Source organism: Micropterus dolomieu, linkage group LG01, assembly GCF_021292245.1.
Source record: "Micropterus dolomieu isolate WLL.071019.BEF.003 ecotype Adirondacks linkage group LG01, ASM2129224v1, whole genome shotgun sequence".
Taxonomy (NCBI): Eukaryota; Metazoa; Chordata; class Actinopteri; order Centrarchiformes; family Centrarchidae; genus Micropterus; species Micropterus dolomieu.
In genome coordinates this window covers 42,847,175-42,872,359 of record NC_060150.1, presented here as the reverse complement: position 1 = coordinate 42,872,359, position 25,185 = coordinate 42,847,175, and the positions used below count along the sequence as shown (strand labels likewise).

The following is a 25,185-nucleotide window of genomic DNA, read 5'->3' as shown; positions in this document are numbered from 1 at the left end:
AGCATGTATTTAAGAATTTAAGTTATGGATGTATCTGTATATGTTTGTTCAGTAATGTCAAACGATCGATTTAAAATGCTTTTTTTCAGTGTTTAGTTACAGCAGTAATAGGCACCCATCTCTGGAGCCAAAATCCTGCAGTACAAGGGTGTCACAATAATCGTAACTGAGACTTCATCTTTGCCCCATTTTACTACTCTGCCTTTTAGCTAATGTCAGTGTAACTAAGTCTGTTGGATGCGTTGCTAATGAATAAATGAATCACTCACTGAGTCTATTCAATGCTCAGTCCCTGCAGGTGTCTCCGGGACAGAAAGGGGAGCGAGGTGACCCAGGTCCAGCCGGTCCCCCAGGACCGCCCGGCCCTCCAGGACAAGCTTCAGGACAAGGGGAGGGAGGGGAGCCAGGACCCCGGGGACCACAAGGACCACAGGGACATCCAGGCACACCTGGAATTCCTGGGAAAGATGGACAGCCTGTGAGTTTGCAATATTCAAAATATTCTATTTTAAAACTATATAGTTTTCTATTTACAGAACATCAGAGAAGCTATTTAGAGCACATTCTGTTGTTTAGGTCAGTCCTAGAGGTCAAAAGATAAAAAGATAGAGTGGCTTTCTGTTTTGTCTTTTCTCTAGGGAAGCAAAGGTGAAACTGGTGTCCCGGTAAGTAAAGTCTTTCTAGTCTTGTAGATTTATAGGTTCATTATTGTGGAAGTAATTTTTTTAGTGTCTCCAGGGTAAAGAGATGCAGGAATGTACCCATTTTCAACATACAGGTACTAATTTAGAGAGCTATACTTGTATTTGTATTCTGTACTTGTACCAATAGATTGGGGTCACAGTTCTAACGTCAGATCTTCATTCCTGATATCTCTACTTACAACTGGATAAAGTCTGTGTGCTACATTTGAACTCTGTTACATGACCTCTGATATGGCGTTGAGCACAGCTGTAACTGTGTTTTTTTCCCCAGGGAGTAACTGGGGTTCCAGGATTCCCAGGACTACAGGGAGAGCCTGGTCTTCCGGGAGAAAAGGTAAATGTCCCCCTTTAACACCATGATACCTGGACTTAAATATGTTCAGAATGTAAACAGGGTAGGATATTTACGAACACATCACTACTGTGTGAGCGGTCATGGAAATATAACAGAAACATCCCACTCCTGTCTCCCTCAGGGTGATCCTGGTGTCGGACTACCAGGTCCCCCAGGTCCTCCTGGACTTCCAGGTCGACCCAGCAAGTCCATGTTCCTGGTAAGTTATTAAACAACAATGTTTTACCTTTTCTTGGTGCTAGCAAAATCTGGTGTACTGTAATGGCACTTGATTCAAAAATTAATGTTAAAGGCCAGCCCCTGGCTGAAGCACATTAATAATGGGCTTCAGTGGAGATTTCACGGGTAGAAAAGTTGAGATTTCTGTTTTTATAAATTTAGGTTTTGGCCAGCTGCGTGTTAAAGCTGAAAATCATAATGTTTTTTTAATTGATACAACTGTTGATCTGGTTTGTTGGGTCATCTTTGCTACTGTTGAATTCAGAGAAAGTTCTTTCAGCTTTTGGATAGTTAATCTAAAAACGCAAATTGTCAGAACAGTTCTCTGCTGTATCTTCGTTTTTCATTGTGTTCACTGGTGTTTTTATGCACCGGAATATTTTTCTATGAGACTATAAAAACAAATCTTGGAGTGATGGCTGACCTGTTGATTATTTATTTTTATGGCAGAAGCATTTATGGTTTAGAAGTGTGTAATTTATGAATCTCAGGAGTAGTTTTGCTCCTGAAATGAATATGGAGCCTTGAGTTGTAGTGATTTGACTCGGTCTGAATTCAGTAACTGTGACCTGTGAATTAACTAATTGACTGCTCATATGGTATGTGTTCATCAGGAGGGGTCAGGATTTGATGACTTTGACAGTGATTCAGAGATTATTCGGGTAAGTGAACTCTATCTGTGACATTAGATAATATTTAGCATCACGTTGTAATCACACTTTCTTTTTCCTGTTGTTTGGTTGGATGCTGTCTCTATCTCATGTTAGTTCTTGTCTTTCTCATTATTGTACAGCGCTTGTGAAAACAAGCTTGTATCACCTTGTTGCACCTTCTTTATAAAGGTGTTGCATTTTCACACTACAGGACCCTGGCTAACATTTGACCATTGGCTAAAGAGATGCATGTAAATTGCTTTTTGAAACTTTCCTACTTTATGTGACGGATATATTTTGGCTTATTACATCAGGGGCCCCCAGGGCCTCCTGGCCCCCCAGGACAGCCAGGCCCCCCAGGAACGCCATCTGAGGACGTCATTCCTGGGCAACCTGGAGCCCCTGGGAAAGATGGAAAGGATGGAGAGAAGGGTGAACCTGGATTGCCTGTAAGTCAAATCTCTTTTTTTTTTTTCTTTCTTCCTATTTTTCATGTTCAGTTCCTCAATACGAGCAATATCTAAACATGTACGTATTATGTACTATAGAACCAGGTGGTTGTGGCCCTTTTCAGACAGACATGCTTATTCATATAATTAGTGCTTCCTTCAAACAACAAGGGTCAACAATAAAACTGTTTAACAATAATTTATGCATGATTACATATAATTTCAATCAATTATAATGGCGTGTCTGTGACAATGATTTCCCTTACAGTGAATTTAAATTAAAAATTGTATCATCTGTTAATGTAACTTTAACAAAGCCAAAGCCAAACAGTGGCACAGCTGAATATAAGGTAGAATTTAGAATATTCCCCTTAAACAACACAGCAGGGATTTGCATTGCTGACCCAGCTTCTTTTTTCAGGTGACTGAAGAGTGGTTTAGTGGCTCTGGGTCTGGTTCAGGGTCTGGTCAGGTATTAACATTTGGTCCCATCAGATCCTAGGGGCCACAAAGACGGTATTTCCCCCAACATTTAAAAAAACATGTTCACTCACTGCTTTCCTGCCATTGCTTGCTACACAGATCAGTGTGCAAACATATTTGGTGAGTGTGTGGTTGAGACAATTTGGGAAGAGTGTGTGTGTGTGTTGACTGAGGTGTGAAGTGTCTGTGTTAATTTGTAAATGTTACTGCCCTGCAGCACTCCACCTCAGTAAGGGCACATTTTATGTCTAGAAGCACTACACGTACCGCAAGTTCAAATAAGTCCTGTCCTTTTCTAACGATCTTCAAGCTGCAGTAACAGCACTTTGACAGAAACTACTAAGAGCTTCAGAACATGGTCTAAGCTGCAGCATTTGTTGGGGGAAATGTGTCTTTTGTCTTTAAAATGTCAGAGGCTTTTACTAACTGTGTGAATGGACTACTCACAGGTTTACAGTCTTTAATGCAGCACTGTTTTGGCTCAAAAGGTTTATTCACTTCAGTTCCTGGGAGCCCATTAGCATCATGTTCTCATTTTGATCAATAGACCATAAAAAAAGAAATATGAACGGTACCAACAACTGAATAACCTGTGCAGTACATGTACAGAGTTAATTCCTACTGGTATAGATATCTAAAATCTGAAAAATTCTTGCAGGGTGTTGATGGAAAAGATGGAGATCCAGGGCCTGTTGGGGACAAAGGAGACAAGGTGAGGCAAAGAAATATTAGCAACATAGCATGCATCATTACAAAATATTCTAACTATGGACAAAGAAACACAAGGTACTACATTGAGAAGTCCGCTTGTTAATGTATGTATTACCAGCAGTGCAACAACAGCACCCCAAAGTGGATACAAACTGTTGAATTCAACCCAGAATTCCTTCCTCATAAGTGAATGTACAGCACACCAACCAGGAGCTGCCCTCCTGCTTCTGCCAATGCTGCCTTTTGTATGAGCTCACTCTGATTTCCCTTGAGCAGGACTCTAATGCCCTGTTAGCAAAAACAATTACACACAAACTAAATAACCATCCAAACACAAAGAGCCCAGCTCTTAATGAGGTGACCCCGTGGACTAATAAAGCCAAAGGGCTTGTGTGTAAACAAGTATGTGCCTTTTGTGCAAACCAGAAACTGTGGTCGCTCTCTAGTCATTGCTGAAGTTCATGCCATTTTATTATATTATATATTTGACAGGGAGAGCCTGGTGTGAGCGGGCAACCAGGACCAAAGGTAAAATCTTTATTATTTTATTGCATGTCATCCCTGACTAGACAATGAACAACCATTACTGATATTGGTAGACATACTTAAATTTGCCCTTCATATTGTTATTGTACCCAAAGTGATATTTGTACAGTACTTTTTTACAAGGTAATTCATACTCATTTTTTCCCCAACTGCTTTTATCCAATTTCTCTCCCTCCATCTCACCCCTGTTTCTACTTTTTATTTCAAAGTTTGTTTTCACTCTGTATCCTGCTTTTCCATTTGCTGTTTCTCTCCCCCTCGTCAGTATTGACGGTCCATTTCTCTGCCTTGTCCTTTTACTTGTCTTTTTATGTTAACCTCTCCCCTCTCATACTTTTATTTGCTTTTTTGGTTTAACTGAGTTCATGATCATTTTGAATAGGGACCATATCACATCTCTTGCAGGGAGATCAGGGCCCTCCCGGGTTTCCAGGCCTACCGGGCTCAGAGGGTACACAAGGGCAGCCTGGTCCCAGGGGTCCACCGGGTCCCCCTGGTCCCCCTGGAAGAGGCTTCACTTTGGAGTTGGAGGTACGGACTGTCCTTCATGGCGAGTCTACTTACAGTACGGCTCAACCTGTCACAGACAGCATTAGTATGATAAGGAATTAGAAAATGCTGAAATTGATTGAGGGGTTATTGTAGAGCAGTGGTCGGCAACAGGCGGCCCGCGGGCCAGAACCGGCCCGCCTGCAATAATATCTGGCCAGATTGCTTTGATAGTTGAAAAATAAAACATAAATAAGTTCATAGCGGCTGGTGCTGAAATAGACCTCAGTCATGACAGTCACTTCCTCTTAAGTGATTGTGCCTCTAAAATAAAAGCGTAAGAAAGTATTTTGCAGCAAGGCTTCATGTCGAGTTTATTAAGAGCTTTTACTTTGAAGAGTTCTGAAGGACAATTCAAAAGAGTCTCTGCGTGCTTCACACACCTCAGAAAAAGCCGTCAGTAAACGTGATTGGATTCCCCTGAATTTTCTCAGGGAAAGGAAAATAAGTGTCCATAGATTTATGAATGCATATCAAACGCCTGAACGTGCACACACTGCAGCACATGCTTTATGTGAGCATGCGCAAAAATGGCCTCTCTAAGTCCCACTCTCTACTGACAGAGCTAAACATGCACATGATTTAATATGGTTTGACTGTGTTCTGGCCCACCATATAACGGCTTGGAAAAATTTGGCCCGATGCCAGACTTATTTGCCGACCCCTGCAGTAGAGCATAATATATACACAACATCCCATCCCATATCTGCCTGGTCTCTCACAACACAGAACCACCGTTTTTATGTCATATATCACCAAACTAGATTGTAATGTGTATTATAAATGTTTCAGTTATCAATTGTTCGCCATTTGCGATATCATTTCAATTTTCGTTTCCATGAATGGCGTGGTGATTTTCTGAATGTTATTTAAACGGTTAAACATTTTGGAGACAATAACTTCACTCACAATTTGATTATAATGAATATCTTTTTGTCAAATGTTTTAGGACTTGGAAGGATCTGGGACACAAAATGGTTTTGGAGTTGCTCTGTCCAGAGGCCCTCAGGTACAGCTGCATTGAGTCTGCACCATGATATTTATCTTTTGTTTTTTCATAATACAGCATCAATTTTTGTCACCTCAGACAAATTTACTTGTATTTGTTACACAGGGTCCTCCTGGAATCCCTGGACTTGAAGGACCCAAGGTGAGAGATTTGTGTGTCTGTGATATCAGCAGTATTAGTCAAATTGTTTTAACTGTCAATCTGGTGTCATGCCATTTTTTTCATCCTCCTTTGCCTCTCACAGGGTAAAGATGGTTTAGACGGCTCCCCAGGAAAGCCAGGGCAAAAGGTGAGTCTGCTGTCAAGTTGTTTTTATACTTTTTGAGATGTGAGGGTTATCTCATTATGAGTCCGACAAGCTTATTAAAAGAGACACTGTCCTCTTACCATGTCACGGTTCTCATTGAAATGACCCGACCTCCTCATGTTGCCTCCCTACAGAAATTAAGCTTCACAATATATTGCAGTGAATCTTGTAATGAGAGTCTAACTTTGCCAATCATTTTACCAAGTCTGGTTCCGCGTGTTTTTCGCTTATTATTAATTCAGAGATGGTTGTATGTCAAACAGACAAAGTATTTTTGTTGTATTTTTAATTCATTACATGGGGCTCGTGGAAATGCATTTTATCACTAGTGAAATGATGGAAGCAAGTTATCTTATACCAGTGACATGTATGAATGATGGCTCTCTTTGTGGTCTCTGTAGGGGGAGCCAGGTGCAACAGGACCACCAGGGTTTCCAGGACTGGATGGACTAAAAGGGGAAGAGGTCAGTAAGTGGATGGACTGATAGATAGATGAACAAATGAATGATTTCATAATGTTATTATTTTTTTTAACAAATAGTTCACTTATTTTGACTGGCTTTTATAGCTGGAAATATGTTTTTTAAAAATTGTTTTAATTTACAACATGTATTTCTGTTTTAACGTAACATTCAACTATACAAAGACACAAGAACAATTTTATTTTAATAAAAATATTTGGGATAAGATTAAGGATATAGCATTGAAAAATACTGCTAATAACTGAATGGTTAACTTATTTTGTGTCACGTACAGGGACCAATGGGTCACAAAGGTGATCCAGGACAAAAGGTAAAACCATTAAGGATGTGGCCAAACTTACACACACTTCTATATGTTTTGTAAGTTTTGAAGCATTTCGTGGTGGTAGTTACTAAAAGGCTAAAACGTCAAACATTTTTTCCAGGGAGAGGCAGGACGGGACGGGCTCAGTCTGCCCGGCCCTCCAGGACCACCTGGACCACCAGGACCCATTATCAACCTTCAGGATGTAAGTAGCACTTGACCACAGCTGTTCATTACCAGCCAGTGTACTAAGAACTTTAATTATATTGTGTAACCAGTCAGTTTGATTACCTTGACAACATTCTCCTTCTGTCTCTTATCCAGCTTCTACTAAACGATACAGATGGTGCCTTCAACTTCTCAGGGATTTTTGATGCTCAGGGACCTGCTGTGAGTATCTGACAAAGAATCTGTCAATAAGAGACCAAATGATCTTGACGTTGTGACAGCAGAACATGTGTGGTTAGATAGCTGTTTTGGTTTTAGTGTAACAGTCCTGTGTTCCATTTAATGCTTTCAGCTGTCAGGTTTCCTTGTCCAAACAGAAGTAACATCACAAGCGTTGTTCAGACAAAGAAGTGCACAAACATAGATATGATGATGTAAAGAAATAATTTTAATTGACTTTATTCATGATAGTCCAGAATTTAGATATGGTGTTGTCCTCATCTTAATTTTGCAAATGTTTGCAGGGACCTCAGGGTCCAAAGGGTGACTTTGGGTTGCCAGGCCCTCCAGGACTGAAAGTAAGTGGGAAATGCATGCCTCGTGTCTGCTCACATACTGTACTTACCACAAAACAAATAGTTTCTGTATACACACAGTTTTAATAGAAGTTGATATTTGTGTACATGCATGTTGCATATGGTTTATTTGTTTGTGTGTGTGTATGTGCAGGGTGAAAAGGGTGAGCCAGGCATTGTCATCACAGCAGATGGATCCACGATGTCAGGCCTGGCTGGTCCAATGGGACCCAAAGGAGTCAAGGTTGGATTTGTTGTCACTTTATTATTTTTTTAATTTTTACTCTCGGGATCCAGATAATTTTCCTCCAATTCTTCTTTTGCATCCACCTACTTCAGGGTTTGAGTGCCACTATAAACAGCTTATTGTAGAATAAGTCATAGAATATATTCAGTAGAACAGTACACATCAGTGTAAACGTATCTTTGTTTGCAGGGAGACAGTGGTGTACCTGGACCCGCTGGAATTCAAGTAAGTATTAACAGCAAGCAGCAAAGGAATTTTTTTTTCACTTTTTCAGGATTTATAACACTTTTAATTGCTATGGATGCATTTAAGATACACTGTTAGTCACTTTTGTTTTGTTCCCAACAGGGGCCTATAGGACCACCAGGACCCAAAGGAGAATTTGGTTTTCCTGGAAGACCTGTAAGCGCCATGAACCCAACATTTGATTAGAAATGCATACCGACACTTCCTTGTGTGTGGTGTTGTTTTTTTGTGCTCAGGAAATTCAGGTTACGAATATATATTTACTCTGTTCCTTTCAAGTAAGAATCGTTTCTCCTCTATTAAAAACACAGCTTCTCAACGCGTAGTTTAAGTCCAATACACCCCTGCTGTTGAAAAAGCTAAATTAAATCACACATTGTATCAGTCAACAAATTACCCAGTTTCCCAAATTTCCAATCCAACTTTCGATACAGTTGTTGTGACTTATGATGTCTGTCTTTGTAGGGTCGTCCAGGCCAGATGGGACCAAAGGGAGAAAAAGGGGACTCCGTAGGCGTGCAGGTGAGTCACACGCCTGAGCCGAATTGACCCTTCGCTAAGCCCCGCCCCCCTCAGTTACTGTTGCTAAGTCCGACAAACTCTCAGCGCTGCACAACAACATCATTAGGTACAACAGAAAACACAGCAAAACAAGTCTCCACAATAACATCTTGTACAACACCGAGACACAGCACAACAACACAAACATTTAGGTATTACATGATACCCTACATAGTACTGTTCACAAAAACAACAGAACATTTGAAAGTTGTATTCTGGCTGTCAAACGGACGTGGAAAAAATTAAAGATAGAAGCTAAAGCCTAACGATCACACAGTACAAGTGAACCTCCGCATCCCCTGACGATTGAGACAAAAGACAACGATATTAAGGATGAGCACTGTTCCTGTATTCAATATTACAATCATCAAAAAGCAGAACAGTAGGGCTTTATTACCTTACATACAGTAGGAAGTTAGCTAACTAACATTACATTAGGAACAATCCACAGCCGACATTTTCCTGGATTTACTTCTCCTATCAACCTCTCTGGGTCGCGAGTGTAACTATTACAAGATGCCCCAGGAACAGCGTTTGACCATATCTTGGAAAAATAAAGCCAAAAAAAGCTATAAAACAACTTTTTGCATTAGAGTCTATGGAGCGCATCCATGAAAGTGTCGGACCTCTGTTAGAGAGAGATATCTTATACTGCGCTGTGATTGGCCAGCTGTGTATTCAGGGCGTGGTTTAGTGAAGGGTCAATTAAGAGCATGTGAAAAGATTTTAGAGATTTGTACAATAATACAAAAGATACTGGTTGAGAATCTGAAACAGGTACAGATTAAGTACAATATTGTGCCTGTTTGATGTTGATATTACTTTTACAAGTTTTAAAGTGCCTAGTTTTTCCCCTTTTAATAATAATAATAATAATAATCCTTATTTGTAGAGCACTTTTCAAAAACAAGTTACAAAGTGCTTTAACAAGTGTAAAGAATAATACAAAAAAACAAGATAAGAGCAAGATAGTCTCTGTATATTTAAAATTTTGTATTTGTTTCTTGAATTTTTTGTCTTGTCTTTTTCATCTCCTCTGTTTAGGGACCTCCTGGCCGTCCTGGGCTGCCAGGCCGTCCTGGAATATTCAATTGCCCCAAAGGCGTAAGCGCACATACATTCAGTTCTCACTCATTTTTTCTCAATCACCAGTTGTTTTTTATTCATTATGTGCTCACTGTCCTCTCTCCTCTCCTGGTTTCTGAAGACGGTGTTCCCTATCCCTCCCAGACCCCACTGTAAAATGGGTGTAAGTTTCTGTCAATGCAACAATATTGCTGATAAAACTAAAACATTGTTTTTGTATTTTAAATAATCGGTCTTCTTCCTGCTTTGCCTTTATTCTAAATCATATATTAATTTTACTCATGGTGACTTGAAGATTAAAAGAAAGACATAGGAGTCTATGCGATATGCGACCATGTGTATTTCATTTCCTTTATCACATGCTGTATAATAGTCAATGCCCAGATTGAACTACTTTATACCTGTAGTGACATTTATGTATCTACAGTAGGGCTGGATATGGCCAAAAAGGTTATCACGATAAAAAGTTTAATATCTTTTGATATCAATAATTATCACGATAAGTATCAAATAGTTATTTCTTTCGAGTTTAAAGGTTGATTTTTGCTCCTGAGTGAAAGTTGAAGAAACCTGATGGTTAATTGGGGTTTAAACTTTATGGTCAACACTTGAGGCCAAACAGTGGATCACTTCACGAATCTGATGTAGAACATTAAAAACAGTTATGGTAAAATCTTTGTTAGCAAATATGCATGAGTAAAATTAAGTAAAGTGGTTTTTTTTAGTCCTTTTTTCCTTGACAAAATAAACATCTTAATAAAAAATTTAAGTCCTTGAATATTTAACATGCGTTATATTGTTATTGAAATAAAATATATTGCGATAATTATTGTTGTTTTCGTTGTCCAGCCCTAATATACAGTAATTCACGTCTCCTAATCACAAACTCTTTTCCTTTTGTGTAAAAGAAGTGCATGTTGCTTTGTGTAACACTGGTACTACCTAACCTTTAATCACTCAGAACTGTCTGAGGATGGTTCTGAAATACTCCTGCATGCTGCATGTCCAGGCTGGGAAGGTGAAAGCTCATTGCCAAAACAATAAGGAGGTAGTGCTAAAATCACATCCACAGAAAATCTGCATGTATCATTTGCATGTTGATTATATTAATAATACAGATTGGATGATTTAATATTTGATAATGAAACATTTCTGATATTTAATCAGAAATAAGCTTTGTTGAGGTCCTCACTGACTAATATATTTGTGCTCCATTATTTCAGCTTAATCCCAATGGAACCATTGTAGTTGGTAAGTTGGGTCATCTCTTTTGGTTTGCCTTATTATAAACACTGAAGTCTGTTTTAACCAGGTTTATGTCAATACAGACCAGCTTCACAGAATACTCGTGATAGTAGCAGTACAAATAAATTTTATTTTTCCTTTTAAAACATCAAAAAGTCTAAATTAAGGAAGCACAATTAGGTTATGTTTTCTTTTTGTCTTCAAGGTAACTGTCAGACAGGACTAAAAGGAGAAAAGGGAGAGAGAGGCTTTCCGGCGCCAACAAGTGAGTCAACAGAATTAAATCAAATCGAAGAAATACAGCGAGATAAAGATTACAAAAACAAAAATTAGTTCATTTAAACGCCTGATCTTTTTATTAAGAGGGACATTTTATATTTCCTCTGTAGTTTCCCAACATTTCCTGGTATTAAATAAAATGTAACATGAACCTGTGAATAAGTGGTTGGTTATAATTAGTAGTTACCCCCTCCTCTGTTTTCTCTGTTCTAGACTCGTTTCTTCCCAGGGCAGTCTGGGTAAGTTTCACATTATATTTCAAATCTTGTTTTGGGACTTGCTGCTTTATGTGCCATCGGACTCAGTGTGTTTATCATCTGTGCATGTAATCGCAGGGGGCAGTTGGTGACCAGGGTATGAAAGGAGAGAAGGGAGACAAGGGGGAGGCAGGGTTGACCGGGCAGCCAGGTATCCCGGGCAGACCAGGACTTGTGGTGAGTCAAGTTTCCATGCATCGTCATCTTTTCATCGCATCGTGTCATCTTTCGTGACAATGTTTTAAATTTTGAAATGATAACTTCTTTGTGAAACATTTCAGGGACCTAAAGGAGAGTCAGTTCTTGGTCCGCAGGGCCACCCTGGGGTGCCAGGTTCTCCAGGTATCCCAGGCTATGGCAGACCAGGACCAGTCGGTCTTCCTGGGCCACCGGGACCTCCAGGTCCTGCTTGGTCATCCTCAAGATATGGCTCAGGTACATGTACACATAATACTGTATAGAAATAGCCATTTAAGTTTACCATTTGTGTAGCTGATGAGGTCAAACAGTTATAACGAGCTTGTATGAAAGGTGTTTATTTCTGTTAGCAGCTTTGACCATTGCTGGCCCCCCTGGACCTCCTGGACCAGCTGGACCTCCTGGACCTTCTGGTAACACGGCATTTGTAAGTGAACCTGTTTCTTCTGGCCATGTTGTTGAACTACATATAGATGATACACCAACATGCTTAAAAACATTGAACAGATAAATCATCCTTTGTTTCTGTAAAATCAATACCAAAACAATATGAAAGTTTCCAGAGATAGGAACAGTTTTTCTTCTATTTGTTTTTCAGCTGAAAACATTTTCGACCCGTGAAAGTATGATGCAGCAAACCCTCAGGGATGCAGAGGGAACTCTGGCTTATGTCACAGCAACAGGAAGTCTCTACCTCAAGGTTTCCCAGGGTTGGAAAGAGATACAGGTACTGACTGCACTAGTCATGTGTATTTAGGTTTGGTAAATCCCACATTAAATCAATCTGTACTAAAGATATACATTAATATCAATACTAAACATCACATACACACATTAATCAGAATATTAAACAGGGTCGTTATGTTTGACTACAGCATGACCAGTTATGTGACCTTCTGGCAGAAAAATAAAGCTGCAGCTACAGAGCTGCCCCCCCTTTTTAAAATTCTATGCATGTAGGTCAAGTCTTAATTGATGTAGCAAATAAAATGGTGTAACAGCTTTTTAATTGCTTTTTGGTTTATTACTTGGACCTTTTCATGGTCAGCAAAGCACAGTTAGTTTTTTGATTTCCCTTTGAAACCTGTCTAATTTTTTTTTTTTACTCACTGGCTGTGTATCAGCACTGCAACAACACTACCTGACACACATTTGAAGGCCAAACAGCCTCTTTCTTTGAGAAGATGATCAATAATTAATCAAACTGTGTACAGCAGATATTTGATGGAATGCGCTTTATTGATTTTAAAAAAAAAAAAAATCAAGAGCATTTCATGAAACACATTTCTACAAGTACAGTGTTTGTACAGTCCTTCATGTTCATTAGTCATTGATTTATTTTCTCATCAAATATACAATATTTGCATATGTTCACAAAGTGGTTGTTTCAGGGTTTTTGTTGAAGATCCAACACATGTAAAAATAATGACAATGTGAGCTCAAATAACACAACATAAAATATTCTCTTTTCTGTGTGTTTCATCCACAGCTTGGCAGTCTGATCTACCTCTCAAATAACATTATTCCACAGGATGAGGTACCTATTGCTTTTTTTGGCTTTTTGCTCAGTATAAAAAACTATTGTGGAATGTTGTACTGTGCATCCATAATTTAACAATCAACTGTCATTTATTCATTTAGCCTCGAGTTGCGTATCAAATAAGAGGACACACGATGGAGAGAATACGTTCAGTTAAAGAAAGGGTGAGTCTTTAAATAGCATAACTGTCTTAATTTAACTTTTTTACATTTGAGTATTGATTTCTGAATATTCTACTACAGTGTATTTGGAGAGGGATATTACATAACATACAACATATTACATAACACATTTTTTTGTAAAAACTCATGGACAATTTGTATTTATTTGGTTTTCACAGCATATTTCTCTTTATTTGACTCAAATAAATACATATTTTTGGTGGTCTTTGTATATCATTCTTTAACCTTAACAGTTAGAATGGACTGTTAGTATGTATCCTACAGTGGACTAACACCGATCTGTTGCTTCTTCCTGCAGCTCAACCTGGTGGCCTTGAACCAGCCCCACTCAGGCGACATGATGGGGCTTGACACGGCTGACCGGATGTGTTACGAGCAAGCCAAGGCGATGGGTTTGGCTCCAAACTACCGCGCCTTTATTTCTTCCCACAGGCAAGACTTGGTCCATGTGGTCTATCCTGGTTTCCGGGACACTCTGCCAGTTACCAACCTTAGGGTGAGTCTGCTCCCCATGCTGACTACACTAAACTAGGCTCGTGTAGAGGATCCCCGAATAAGTTGTTTGTTTTTTTAGGGAGACGTGCTGTTTAGGAACTGGCGGTCAATTTTCAATGCTGACAGGGGGCCAATTGATGCCAGGATACCCATCTACTCCTTTGACGGCCGGGATGTTTTAGCTGACCCCTTCTGGTCAGTAAACTTGATTCTTTGTCCCTTTGTGTCTATCTGTCATGTTGATATTTTGTGTTGTGTTGATATTTTCTGTCATCTACCTGTAAGGCCTCAGAAGAACATCTGGCACGGGTCCAACAGCAGGGGTCTCCGAGTGGTGGACAAACACTGTGAGACATGGCGAACGGACCACATGTCTGTCGTGGGCCAGTCATCGAGCCTGACCTCAGGTCTGCTTCTGGGCCAGCAGACGCGAAGCTGTTCCAACGAGTACATTGTTCTTTGCATCGAGACCCACAAAAACCTTTAAATCCCCCTCCATACCACTCTACCAAGGAAACCAACCATCCCAGCCGCCGTAAATGTTTAACACTCGAGGAAAAGATTTGAGTGTCTGTCTTAGAAAAGGGCGTCGTTTTCAGCACATCTTTGGTGCTACGTGTAGCATTTTGTGGTTTTTAAAACACAGGACCACATTTAACAGCCTGTCTTTCACAAAGATGATGTTGGTACTTATTTTACTTCTCCCTCTTCTGACACCACTGTGTTCTTTCTGAGGAGCAAGAAGATTTCAACAAACTCTTGACAACAGCAAAGATAATCTGGGAAGGGAAGCTAAAGCAAAGTTGATGCTAGGCTGTGGAACAGGAAGACATTTTGGGGATTGTTTTGATCCAAATTTGCGCATTAAAGGAATGTTTCTTTGTGTTTTAGAGCAATCCAGAAGATTTTCCCTTATATTCAACCTGGTGGCACATAATATAAAATGCAACACAGAGGCTGATGAAAGCTGTCAGTTTATTTCTACTTACACGCAGCACCTTTTATTCTATGAAAGTGGACTCATTTGCAACTCAGCAAATCTGTCACTTTACAAGAATTGAACATGACTAGTGCAGTAACACAAATGGCTTTCCTCCCACATGGTCACCCATATGTGTTAAGAATAAGACGTCTCTTTATTGTTTAAGTTTATTGTCTCTTTGTTCAACAGACTGAAAGTAGAGACTTAGGGGTTGCAGGAATCTTTACCTGTTTGAACAAATAATAGCTTTCCAAAGAGTACTTTCACTGTTATGTTTACAGGTTGTCATGGAGAGTTTTAATGGCTTAAAAAATTCAGTACAACTTTATTCAATCTTTTAAGGGCAAGAAGTTTGTTTCCCCATAGTCCCTCATCCAACAGTGGGATGACCAGACAACCAGTGTTGCCAAGTAATTTTTGATGCACTGTACTTTATTTTTTAAATATTTTCTAGATTAACATTTTCATCCTTGAAGGTGTTTGTGTTGTAGCTTCTCATACATCTTGATGATCTCACTTCTTAGCAGCTCTATCTCTCAATAGGCTATTTAATTTAACTACAATGATTTATTTATACCGTCACAGCACATACCACAAAATCAGATGATTAAATTTAAGAATGTAATTTATCGTTTGTTGTTTATCAAATGACTGTTTCTTCTCACTCTTTGCCTCTTTTCTATTTTGTACAGTTTGTTTTTTTTATGGTCATAGATTTCTGGAGAATGTTTAACAGTTGAGACAAAATTTTCCACCTAGTGTAGAGATACAGTTGAAACGAACTAAATATTTTCATGCAGGAAAAAAAGAATACTAAAAATATTCCAAGGGAAAAAGTGAGAGCACATGTTTTTGTTTAAATATTGGTGCTTTGTTGAATAAAGTTTTTTCTTTTCATAACCTGACATTGTTTTATTGTCAATACAGTGTGAAAAATAACTCAAAAGACATCTGACTGCATGTAACTTTTCATTTGTAATGGTAGAGACAGACATTTCAGTGTACTATATTGTTACGTCAGATAGGAGCATCAGGTACAGAAAGAATACAGTATTTAGGAATATATGGATTTTGAAAAAAATATACAAACAATACTTCATTTTAATTAAAAGGCTGCTTTGAATAAATTGAAAAAGTGATTTAGTTGGATTTGATATCCAAGTTTGATAAGGATTCTGTAAAGCTGCCTTAAACAATATTGTTATGGCTCCAATGACTATGTATAATGTGAAGGGGGTTGCTCATAGTGACAACTCACAGAATTACAACTTGACTGCAGTTTCCCTCATGGGGTATTTTTCCAGCTTGTTGTTTTGGTTTCACAGCACGTAACTTCTGTTGTTCAGTCTTGCAGCTTTCATCAGCTTTGTTTTCAGGCCCAACAGTCAACTGTTTTTTGGCCCAAAAACCCCCCCCCCTTCCTACTCTACTTGCCCATCACCAAATGGCGACTAGTTGGTGACCACAGTGGCGCCTTTAGCAGCCAATGAGCCAAACACGACCTTTAAAAAGGGATGAATATTGGACTTGTATTTGGCAGTCTCAGGGAAATGGTTCTAAACAAATGCTAACATTGCTGTATGATCTGCTTGATGTGTAACAGGCAACAGTTTCCTCACGTGTTAGCCATAACAACTTTATAAGGTGATCATCTGTCAATCTTATGTTTACAGTTTGTTGTGGGCCACCAAACTTCCCCAAAAAATTATGTACAAGATCAGAGCGGGACCTGTTGTTAAAACACTAAATTGCTCTTTAGTATTTCTTTGCTGCAATTTTGTGGTACTTATTGGCCAACATATAGTATACACCCTTACCAATATAGCTCATAAGCTAAAATAAGCCACATATCTAGGCCATGTAAATATACCAGCTGGGCTCCAGTTTGAATCTTTCAGCACCATGGAGAGAGACACGGAGGCAAATGTTCTTAATCTATTTAAATATTCTTGTAAAATGCAAGGAGTACATTACTGCAATCTTTCAGAGGAATGGAGTTTTTAACCATATAATTGGACACCTGCTGTACATTTTAGCTGACTACAGCTGCTGTTATCCATGTAGAAACAATCCACAAATATGTCAAAGGCACCATTAAAGCCTACATAAACATTTGCCATTCAAAACAATAGTTTTTGGTGGAGTATTCCACTCTGCTAACCTGAAGTTGGTATTTATCAATATTTTTATATTTTGTTGACTAATAAATCTAATGGAAATTATGGTGCTATAGCAATCATAGTCGTATTATACAGTTCTGTATGCCTTTTATGAGTCATTGTGAATGTGATTATTGGATAACTCTGTCCTCTACAGAAGGTTGAAGGTTTTGTAGTCAGGGTCCAAATATAGCTCTTCAAACACATTTTCCTTCCAAAGGTCAGCTTTTTTTGTGTTTTTTCTGTCCATGCCAAGCAGCTTTCAGCTTGTACTAAGCTGATAGAACACATGAGAGAGGAGTAGAAGAATATAGTGTGCTCTTACTTTACTTTGACAACATAAGTCTTTTTGAGGTTGTCTTTTATATTGAAACACTTGAACATGACTGCACTCCAGGTACTGTAAGCATTTTTTTATTTAATGACACATTTGTAATATGCAAAATGTATCACTGACATTACCAATGTACTCTTTATTTTGTTTTTAACCAAAAGACTGGACTCAGTTTAACTATATTATTCTGACTTTAATGTGAAGGTCCTGGTCGTGCTCCACCTGACTGCTGCGGCAGCTGACGCTCAGACTTTCCAAGGGGGCAATTGCCCCCAGCCATCTGTTCAAGAGGACTTCAATGTTACAAAGGTAAAATACTAATAGAATATTTTTCAGAGCCATTCTGATGACTTTTGTTGTGTTTATTCATTTGTTTGCGTTAGTCTTGTGTGTACTATTGCCTATTTGATACTTGTAGGTATATGATATAAACAGGTAAAGGTTTAGTGTCTTATTGAAGGAGATTCCATAAAACACAGCTGCCAGCTGCTGATGAACTCAGTCTGGTGACCAACAGGCTCGTTAACAACCTTTGTGCTTTTCACCTTCTAGTATATGGGCACCTGGTATGAAATAGAGAAGCTCCCAGCTGTGTTTGAGAGAGGAAAATGTAACCAAGCTACATACAGTCCTCTCACTGATGGGACGGTCAGCGTTCACAATTCAGAACTGCTGTAAGGATTCAACCCCCCCCCCCCCGTTGCCTGTGTAAAAACAATGTTCCCAGTGTTTTATTTGGCTAAAACTTGTATTCATATATCACCTGTCACTCTGCATAGGAATAAGAAGGCCTAAAGATGGATTTGCATTTCTTGAATTGTTCGTTATCCCTTTTCTCATTTTCTCCCCGTTTCCCTCTGCACAGGTCCAATGGGAAGATCACTTCAATTGAGGGTGTTGCCAAAGTTCAAAACTCAACTCAACCTGCAATTCTGGGTGTCAGCTTCTTTAAAGGTAATTATACAGTTGATGTATTGTTTTTACAAAACTGAGCTAGTCTGTTTTACTATTACAATGCACTATTTTTTTCTATCCATATCTGATTGCAGGTGTTCCAGATGCTCCCTACTGGGTACTCTCCACAGACTACCAGTCATATGCTCTGGTGTACTCTTGTTCTGACTACCTCGGTTTTTTCCACATTGACTTCGCCTGGATCCTGGCTCGCACTCGTGTGCTGACTGAGGATGTCATCGGCAAGTTACATGAAAGGCTGGCTTCCGCTGGTGTAAACACAAACTGCCTTACAGTCACCGATCAGACTGGATGTGATGTCATGACCTGAGGCATGATCAGAAAAATGTAAAAGGAGAACAAAAGCTAAATACCTGTTTTGAACTGTTTTCCACTACTTATTAGGGGCATTTTGTTTTCAGTTTGTAATGAAGATGCAATTTCTGCCTTTTAGGTCATTCTGCTGTTTATGCTCATGCATACAACATATTGGACTACATACAAGTTGTATAGCTCATTGTGAAATAATCGTGCTCTTACAGTTTGTGTGGGTTCCAGCTTTAAGATGTCTGGTTATCATGACAAATGTGAATATTTAATATAGGCTAACAAACATAACAATTTAATTAAATTAATCTTTGGGAAAAGGTTTCAATTATAATTTATTATTATTATGAATGTATTTAGTATTTCCAGAATGTATGTGTTGTAGGGCTTTTTCCTCTGTTGTTACACTTTAAAACATATTTATTGCCCAGCTAAATTTTCAAGAGGTTCAGGAAAATACTTGACTTCAAAATAAAAGCGTAACAGCTTAAAAGTTAAATCGGCAAACGATGTATGTATTATATAATCTGTATCATTAAAATTCAACTTTAAAGATTTGTTTTGACCATAGACTGTGTGGTTTTGAAATAATCTAGTGCCGGAGCAATGAAATGAAAATGGGTCAAGTCTACACGTAAATTGGCATTTTCCAATTTAAACAACATAACAAATTAACTGAAATAACAATCACCACACAAAAGGTTTGCATCTTGCTGGTTAATTAGTAGTTTATTATCTGTGGTGGGGAAAATAAGAGTCGATAAACGAGGTCATTGGAGGTCAAACGTGGTGCTTTTATTCTGTAGGTAGCCCGGAAGTGTTGTCACTGTTGTAGACTACAGTGTAAAACTGCAGGATGAGGAAACTGAAACGCGCTACGTTATGTTTTAGTTTTAGAAATATGAGTTTGCTGCTGTTTTGCATTTGTCTTTCGTATCTACCGTTTTATTCCTCAGCCAAGAGCAATGACAGACCCATTATTGGTAAGTTTATTCACACGATATTTACTGCGACATCACGCTAACCTCCGACTAACCAGCTAACTTAACTGTGTTATTGTGGTGACAGCATGCATACAGACAGAAGCGTCGAGTCACGTAACTACATGCCTTAAACTGGCTGTGTTTTTATTATTTTAAAGGCGTACTGGCTCAAGAAGTTTACTCCCCTAAACCAAGTCAAACAGCTTACATTGCTGCCTCATATGTCAAGTTCCTGGAGTCAGCAGGAGCAAGGGTTGTACCTGTTATGTGAGTTATTAACGTTACCTAACTGACTCCACAACAGCTTCTCTAACTGCTCTTTTATACGCCATGTGTGTTTGACCTTAAACCTTTAACCTCCCCCTGTCATTTCTACAGGATTAACCAGACACTGGAGGAGTATAAGACACTGTTCAACTCCATTAATGGGTAAATGTGTTATTATAATAATAATAATAATAACCAGTTGAGCAGTCAAAGCCTCTGTGCTACGTTTGGGAAAGTTTATTTAAGCAGTAGCTCACGACAGGCCGTGGTAGACGCTTATTACTGTATATCACAGTTAAGGGGCTTTGTTCGACCCGACGCGTATATCACGGCCTGAAGTTAGCTATTGCTTTTATAAAACGGTTACCAAGTGTGGCAAAAACAAAGTAGCCTAACAGACGCACTACAATTTGACTTTGTTTTATTTCATGAAAAAAAGTAGTTGCCCCAGGCTGACGGTTGCTAAGCAACATACATCAAAGGCTAGATTTACTAGAACTATTTATTTATGCGCGTTGCCGTTTATTGTGCAGCCACTAAAAACTGTCCAGCGTCAGTAGATTGACTTTGGTAACTTATAATATGCTTTGTTCTTGTGTGCTGGCGGCAAGCACTGCGTAAAATAATAACACTTTAATATTATACCTACCACGAAGGGCGGGAAATTACGTCTCTCCTTGAGCAATAGTCTTTTGAACAGGCTATTGAAACTTAAACTTTGTTGCAATATCGCAGACATCTGGGGCGAAGTAGTGGACTGCTGAGTGTGTTTGTGTGTGTGAGAGGGAAATGTTGTATCACGTAAAAAGCAATGATTTCTCTTTCTTATTATTTATTTCTCTCCGCCGGTGTAAATGGGGCGTGAGACCCCCACGAAGCTCAGATTATAACTCGAACCCTGTTTGTCTCGGAGTGATACGGATCTGTGCCAAGGAATTTGACATTATAGACGCTCATTATATCACTGCTATGAACCAATCAGATTGCTTGATTTGAGCTACCCGTTTTAGAATTGGGGAGATATACAGTCCCCTCCAAAAGTATTGGAACAGTAGGGCAAACTCCTTTGTTTTTGTTGTTCACTGAAGACATTTGGGTTTAAGATCAAAAGAGGAGTATGAGACAAGATTTCAGAATTTCAGCTTTTATTTCCTGGTATTTACATCTAGATGTGTTCAACAATTTAGGACATATCACCGTTTGTATTAGACCACAGCATTCCTAGGTGAGCAAAAGTAATGGAACAAATAATCTTAAAGTAAATAACATTTAATATTTGGTGGCATAACCCTTGCTTGCAATAACTACCTCAAGCCTGCGACCCATCGACATCACCAAACTGTTGGATTCTTCATTTGTGATGCTATTCCAGGCTTTTACCGCAGCTTCTTTCAGTTCTTGTTTGTTTCGTGGTGTCTCTCCCTTCAGTCTCCTCTTAAGGAGGTGAAATGCATTTTCTATTGGGTTAAGGTCAGATGATTGACTTGGCCAGTCTAAAACCTTCCACTTTCACCCCCTGATGAAGTCCTTTGTGGTGTTGGCAGTGTGCTTTGGCTCATTGTCCTGCTGCATGATAAACCTCCTCCCGATAAGTTTCAATGCATTTCTCTGTAAATTGGCAGACAAAATGTTTCTGTACACTTCTGAATTCATTCTGCTGCTACCATCAGTTACATAATCAATAAATATTAATGAGCCTGTTCCAGAAGCAGCCATGCACGTCCAAGCCATGACATTACCCCCACCATGCTTCAAAGATGAGCTTGTATGCTTTGGATCAGAAGCAGTTCCTTTCTTTTTCCACACTTTTCTGTTGATGAGTGGTTTGCATCTTGTGGTGTGGCCTCTATATTTCTTCGAACAGTGGATTGTGATATCTTCAAACCTGCATTGTGGTGTTGGTTATGTTTTGGGGGTTTTCTTCGCAGCTCTCACGATATTTCTGTCATCAACTACTGTTGTTTTCCTTGCCCGACCTATTCGACGTTTGTTGCTCAGTATACCAGTAGTTTCTTTCTTTTTCAGGAAATTCCTATTTGTTGTGCTCGATATGCCCAATGTTTGTCCAAAGGCAACACTGGGGCAACAAGAAACATCCGTCTGTCACATGATCCAATATTTTTGCTCACAAGTTTGAAAAATGGGTGGTGTTCAAACAAAAAGGGTGATATGTCCCGAGTTGTTCATCTAGATGTGAATACCAGGAAATGAGAGCTGAAATTCTGAACTCTTGTCTCATACTCATCTTTTGATCTTAAACCCAAATGTCTTCAGCGAACAAAGGAATTGTTCCAATACTTTTGGAGGGGACTGTATTTATGTCGTCATTTATAAATGTCTTCTGACAAAATAACATGTGCTGACAGGTTTCAGAAAAGTAAACTATTAACTTTATGTACAGGGGTGGACAAAATAACACACTTGATGATACCAGTAAAGCACTGCAGTTGGGAGGAGGTCACAATGCTCACTTTTTGCTCCAAGTCCATTGTTGTAAATAGATTTTTATTTATTTATTTTTTCCCAATGCAATTTTTCCATGTTTTGCCCATGTCACTAGCACCTTTATCCTTGCCACATAACAGAGTATTGCTATGTTATGATTAATGCTCCAGCAGCACCTACTGTGAATCTTAATTACAATGGCAGATGAACAAGTTTGTTGTAAGTTATCACAACTTTTGTAAGCAGGTTTTCAAGGCAACAATAGGCTACTTACAGAGGTACAAAGAAGCTTTTTAGTTGATACCAGATGAATATTTGGTGGAACAGTTGCAAATACAGTAATTTAATGTGGAAAGCCGCAAACTGGCGAAACGCCTGACAACACATTGACCTAAAAACATGTCAAATTGAGTTGAATGTAAATAGGAGACACAAGCATATTGAAATGTAACATTTTCTATTATTTTGTCCTCCCCCTGTGAGTTTTCTTTCCAAAAAAGATACAGAACATTTTGTTTATGACCTCTTTGTTTCTTCGCTAATCGTGACTCAGACCATGTTGTGCCTTTGATTATAGGATCCTTTACCCAGGCGGGGGTGTCAGCATTATCTCATCTGGTTATGAAAGGGCTGCAAAAATCTTCTATGAGCTTGCTATTGAGGTAAAAGCGTAAAATACTAGCAACCAGATTTTAGTGTGTGGATGCTGGATTATGCTGCAATACTGTATGTTATGTTTCAGGCAAACGAGAGAGGCGACTATTTTCCTGTGTGGGGCACCTGTCTCGGGTTTGAGCAGCTGACCTATTTGACGAGTAGAAAGACAGTGCTGTCAAATACCAATACAAGTGGTGTGCCATTACCTCTGAACTTCACTGATGGTAGGGCTTTGTCTCAATAGATGTATTATTTATTCCATATTGTTGAGAGAACTCTTAATCAGCAGCGTATGAATGAACGATTCGTTTTTAAATGTGAAGTTTCTTTCCTCCTCTGTGCCGGTAAATAAAATGTCTAATAAGACATTTGAGGACGTCATCTTGGGCTTTGGGAAACACGGATAGACATTTTTCACCATTTTCTGACATTTTATGGACCAAACAACTATTAATCGAGAAATTAATTGACAGATAAATTGACAATGAAAATAATCAATAGCCCTAGAATACATTTAGCCTTCAGCTCTGAAAATCCAGGTCCAACTAACTATTGAAAATTATGATTAAAATGAGCCATAGGTCACACCTTATTTCTTCCATTTTCTTCGAACATCATGCTTGATCTTAACTCCTTAACGAGTCATCTAAACGTAACAATTAGCTTGACAGTGCTGAAAAGGTTAAAGGGTCACATTTGCTTTTAAAATAGTCCAGTTTGTGGTGCAGCAATATAATATCACCGTACATTTTCTCCGCTAAATACATAATTCTCTGCATTTTAGTGCTATTGCTCATTTCACAGCATTTTATGAGACTAATATTTTGATCAGTTTCCTTTTCATGTCTGTAGTGGCACAGTTACAGTTAACAAGAAAACGATGGATCTTCTTTACATTAACCACCTTAAATATCCCGAAAAAACTCAATTTTGTTACTAATGATCATAATGTCATGACTTATTTCCAGAAATCAAAGGCAGCAGGATGTTCAAAGGCTTCCCGGCTGAACTCATGGAAGATCTGGCTTCTGAGCCGCTGACAGAAAACTCTCACAGGTGGAGTTTGGCAGTGTTGGTACGTCATTTATTACCATTTTAATGAGAAAAGGGTTCAGTCACCAAGATTATTGACATGTATAATAAGGAGAGCAGTGTAAGAGCCACACCACTGCCAGATAATGCCAATATTGTTGTTTTGTGGTAAAATATGCGGCTTTTCCCCCTTGAACAGACCAGCCAATTACATGTGCCTCCTCCATAGAAAGCAGGTTGTGGGACTGTAACTAACCTCTCCGTTTCCTTCAGACTTATAATACAAATGAGGAGCTGAAGAAGTTTTACAAAGTTCTCTCCACAAATACGGATGGAAAAATAGAGTTTGTGTCAACGGTGGAAGGTAGTTACAATGCAGTGTCACTTTATCTGTATAAGTTTACAGCAAAATCACACTGAAGGGGACTATTTTAATGAGTGCTTTCTCTTCCCTTACCTCTCGGCAGCGCATGATTACCCAATTTATGGGACACAGTGGCATCCAGAGAAAAATGCATTTGAATGGACGAGGCCTTACATTCCACACTCTTCATCAGCAGTCAAGACCACCTTTTACATGGCTGAATTCTTTGTCAGTGAAGGTATGCACATGGCTTTATTTTTAGTTCTTTCATTAATCGGCAGCTGCACGATAGAGGCTTTGTGATCTGTAAATCTGAATGCATTTTTGATTTCTGTCCTTACAGCCAGGAAGAACTTGCACAGATTTGAGTCAGAGGAGGATGAGAGCAAAGCGCTGATATACAACTACAATCCTGTTTATGCTGGGCCCAAGAGTGGCTTCCAGCAAATATATTACTTCTGATTTATTCTGATGTCTGTTTGCAGAGTGCTTTCTCAATCAGTGCTATCTCAGTCACGTGACTTTAGAGTGTTTGCAGATAATGACTTGTTTGATTTTACATTTGCTGCTCATTCCATCTGTTGAATCTGCAACAAAACCAGAAGTAAACTGGAAATAGGATGGAGGTTTATCTATGCAACATAACATTTTTTTAATCCTGCCCTGCATCAAGCTTGATGCAGGGCAGGATTAAAATAAAAAATTTGCTTTGTGGATGCTGTAAGTAGGTTTACACAGTAATTAAATATTACAGAAAGTGCAGATGGTGATAGTTTGATGATTCGTACAACTACAAACATAAAAGATTCTTTTTAAAGCTGTGTAAATCAA

At 38.9% G+C, this 25,185-nt stretch overlaps 3 protein-coding genes across 5 annotated transcripts in view; all 3 read left to right on the top strand.

The window, feature by feature from the left end:
- The window catches only part of LOC123961966 (collagen alpha-1(XVIII) chain-like), a 59,662-nt gene extending 43,930 nt beyond the window's left edge, over positions 1 to 15,732 (top strand). For 2 of the 3 annotated variants that reach the window (XM_046037852.1, XM_046038003.1), the window contains 36 exons: positions 290 to 478; positions 639 to 665; positions 976 to 1,038; positions 1,181 to 1,258; positions 1,893 to 1,940; positions 2,246 to 2,380; positions 3,522 to 3,575; positions 4,067 to 4,102; positions 4,526 to 4,651; positions 5,619 to 5,678; positions 5,784 to 5,819; positions 5,923 to 5,967; positions 6,387 to 6,449; positions 6,742 to 6,777; positions 6,893 to 6,976; positions 7,096 to 7,161; positions 7,464 to 7,517; positions 7,669 to 7,758; positions 7,951 to 7,986; positions 8,110 to 8,163; positions 8,473 to 8,529; positions 9,613 to 9,672; positions 9,776 to 9,817; positions 10,616 to 10,702; positions 10,878 to 10,905; positions 11,105 to 11,164; positions 11,392 to 11,417; positions 11,514 to 11,612; positions 11,717 to 11,870; positions 11,987 to 12,060; positions 12,232 to 12,360; positions 13,123 to 13,170; positions 13,275 to 13,337; positions 13,654 to 13,851; positions 13,930 to 14,045; positions 14,136 to 15,732. In XM_046037852.1, the coding sequence (XP_045893808.1) occupies positions 290 to 478; positions 639 to 665; positions 976 to 1,038; positions 1,181 to 1,258; positions 1,893 to 1,940; positions 2,246 to 2,380; positions 3,522 to 3,575; positions 4,067 to 4,102; positions 4,526 to 4,651; positions 5,619 to 5,678; positions 5,784 to 5,819; positions 5,923 to 5,967; positions 6,387 to 6,449; positions 6,742 to 6,777; positions 6,893 to 6,976; positions 7,096 to 7,161; positions 7,464 to 7,517; positions 7,669 to 7,758; positions 7,951 to 7,986; positions 8,110 to 8,163; positions 8,473 to 8,529; positions 9,613 to 9,672; positions 9,776 to 9,817; positions 10,616 to 10,702; positions 10,878 to 10,905; positions 11,105 to 11,164; positions 11,392 to 11,417; positions 11,514 to 11,612; positions 11,717 to 11,870; positions 11,987 to 12,060; positions 12,232 to 12,360; positions 13,123 to 13,170; positions 13,275 to 13,337; positions 13,654 to 13,851; positions 13,930 to 14,045; positions 14,136 to 14,337 (2,823 nt within the window). In that variant the 3' untranslated portion in view covers positions 14,338 to 15,732. The remainder of the gene's footprint in view (positions 1 to 289; positions 479 to 638; positions 666 to 975; positions 1,039 to 1,180; positions 1,259 to 1,892; positions 1,941 to 2,245; positions 2,381 to 3,521; positions 3,576 to 4,066; positions 4,103 to 4,525; positions 4,652 to 5,618; positions 5,679 to 5,783; positions 5,820 to 5,922; positions 5,968 to 6,386; positions 6,450 to 6,741; positions 6,778 to 6,892; positions 6,977 to 7,095; positions 7,162 to 7,463; positions 7,518 to 7,668; positions 7,759 to 7,950; positions 7,987 to 8,109; positions 8,164 to 8,472; positions 8,530 to 9,612; positions 9,673 to 9,775; positions 9,818 to 10,615; positions 10,703 to 10,877; positions 10,906 to 11,104; positions 11,165 to 11,391; positions 11,418 to 11,513; positions 11,613 to 11,716; positions 11,871 to 11,986; positions 12,061 to 12,231; positions 12,361 to 13,122; positions 13,171 to 13,274; positions 13,338 to 13,653; positions 13,852 to 13,929; positions 14,046 to 14,135) is intronic. The other variant, XM_046037927.1, reaches the window with a different exon arrangement.
- Positions 15,733 to 17,325: 1,593 nt separating this feature from the next.
- LOC123975510 (apolipoprotein D-like) lies at positions 17,326 to 19,164 on the top strand. Its single transcript, XM_046057046.1, has 5 exons — positions 17,326 to 17,388; positions 17,530 to 17,634; positions 17,878 to 17,999; positions 18,191 to 18,279; positions 18,375 to 19,164. Exons 1-5 carry the CDS (start codon positions 17,374 to 17,376, stop codon positions 18,608 to 18,610), a joined length of 567 nt encoding a protein of 188 aa, XP_045913002.1. The 5' UTR covers positions 17,326 to 17,373; the 3' UTR covers positions 18,611 to 19,164.
- Positions 19,165 to 19,429: 265 nt separating this feature from the next.
- Positions 19,430 to 25,116, top strand: ggh (gamma-glutamyl hydrolase (conjugase, folylpolygammaglutamyl hydrolase)). Its single transcript, XM_046037435.1, has 9 exons — positions 19,430 to 19,589; positions 19,748 to 19,856; positions 19,968 to 20,018; positions 22,879 to 22,963; positions 23,044 to 23,182; positions 23,927 to 24,033; positions 24,264 to 24,354; positions 24,458 to 24,592; positions 24,698 to 25,116. Exons 1-9 carry the CDS (start codon positions 19,463 to 19,465, stop codon positions 24,814 to 24,816), a joined length of 963 nt encoding a protein of 320 aa, XP_045893391.1. The 5' UTR covers positions 19,430 to 19,462; the 3' UTR covers positions 24,817 to 25,116.
- Positions 25,117 to 25,185: the final 69 nt, after the last annotated feature.

What these genes read in the sequence shown, in the direction of transcription:
- LOC123975510 (XM_046057046.1), top strand. An exon ending in GTTCACAATTCAGAACTGCT is followed by an intron (nt 18,000 to 18,190) that starts GTAAGGATTCAA and finishes CCCTCTGCACAG; the next exon opens with GTCCAATGGGAAGATCACTT. An exon ending in GGGTGTCAGCTTCTTTAAAG is followed by an intron (nt 18,280 to 18,374) that starts GTAATTATACAG and finishes ATCTGATTGCAG; the next exon opens with GTGTTCCAGATGCTCCCTAC.
- ggh (XM_046037435.1), top strand. Translation starts at nt 19,463, where the DNA reads ATGAGGAAACTGAAACGCGCTACGTTATGTTTTAGTTTTAGAAATATG. An exon ending in CTGTTCAACTCCATTAATGG is followed by an intron (nt 20,019 to 22,878) that starts GTAAATGTGTTA and finishes CTTTGATTATAG; the next exon opens with GATCCTTTACCCAGGCGGGG. An exon ending in TCTATGAGCTTGCTATTGAG is followed by an intron (nt 22,964 to 23,043) that starts GTAAAAGCGTAA and finishes GTTATGTTTCAG; the next exon opens with GCAAACGAGAGAGGCGACTA.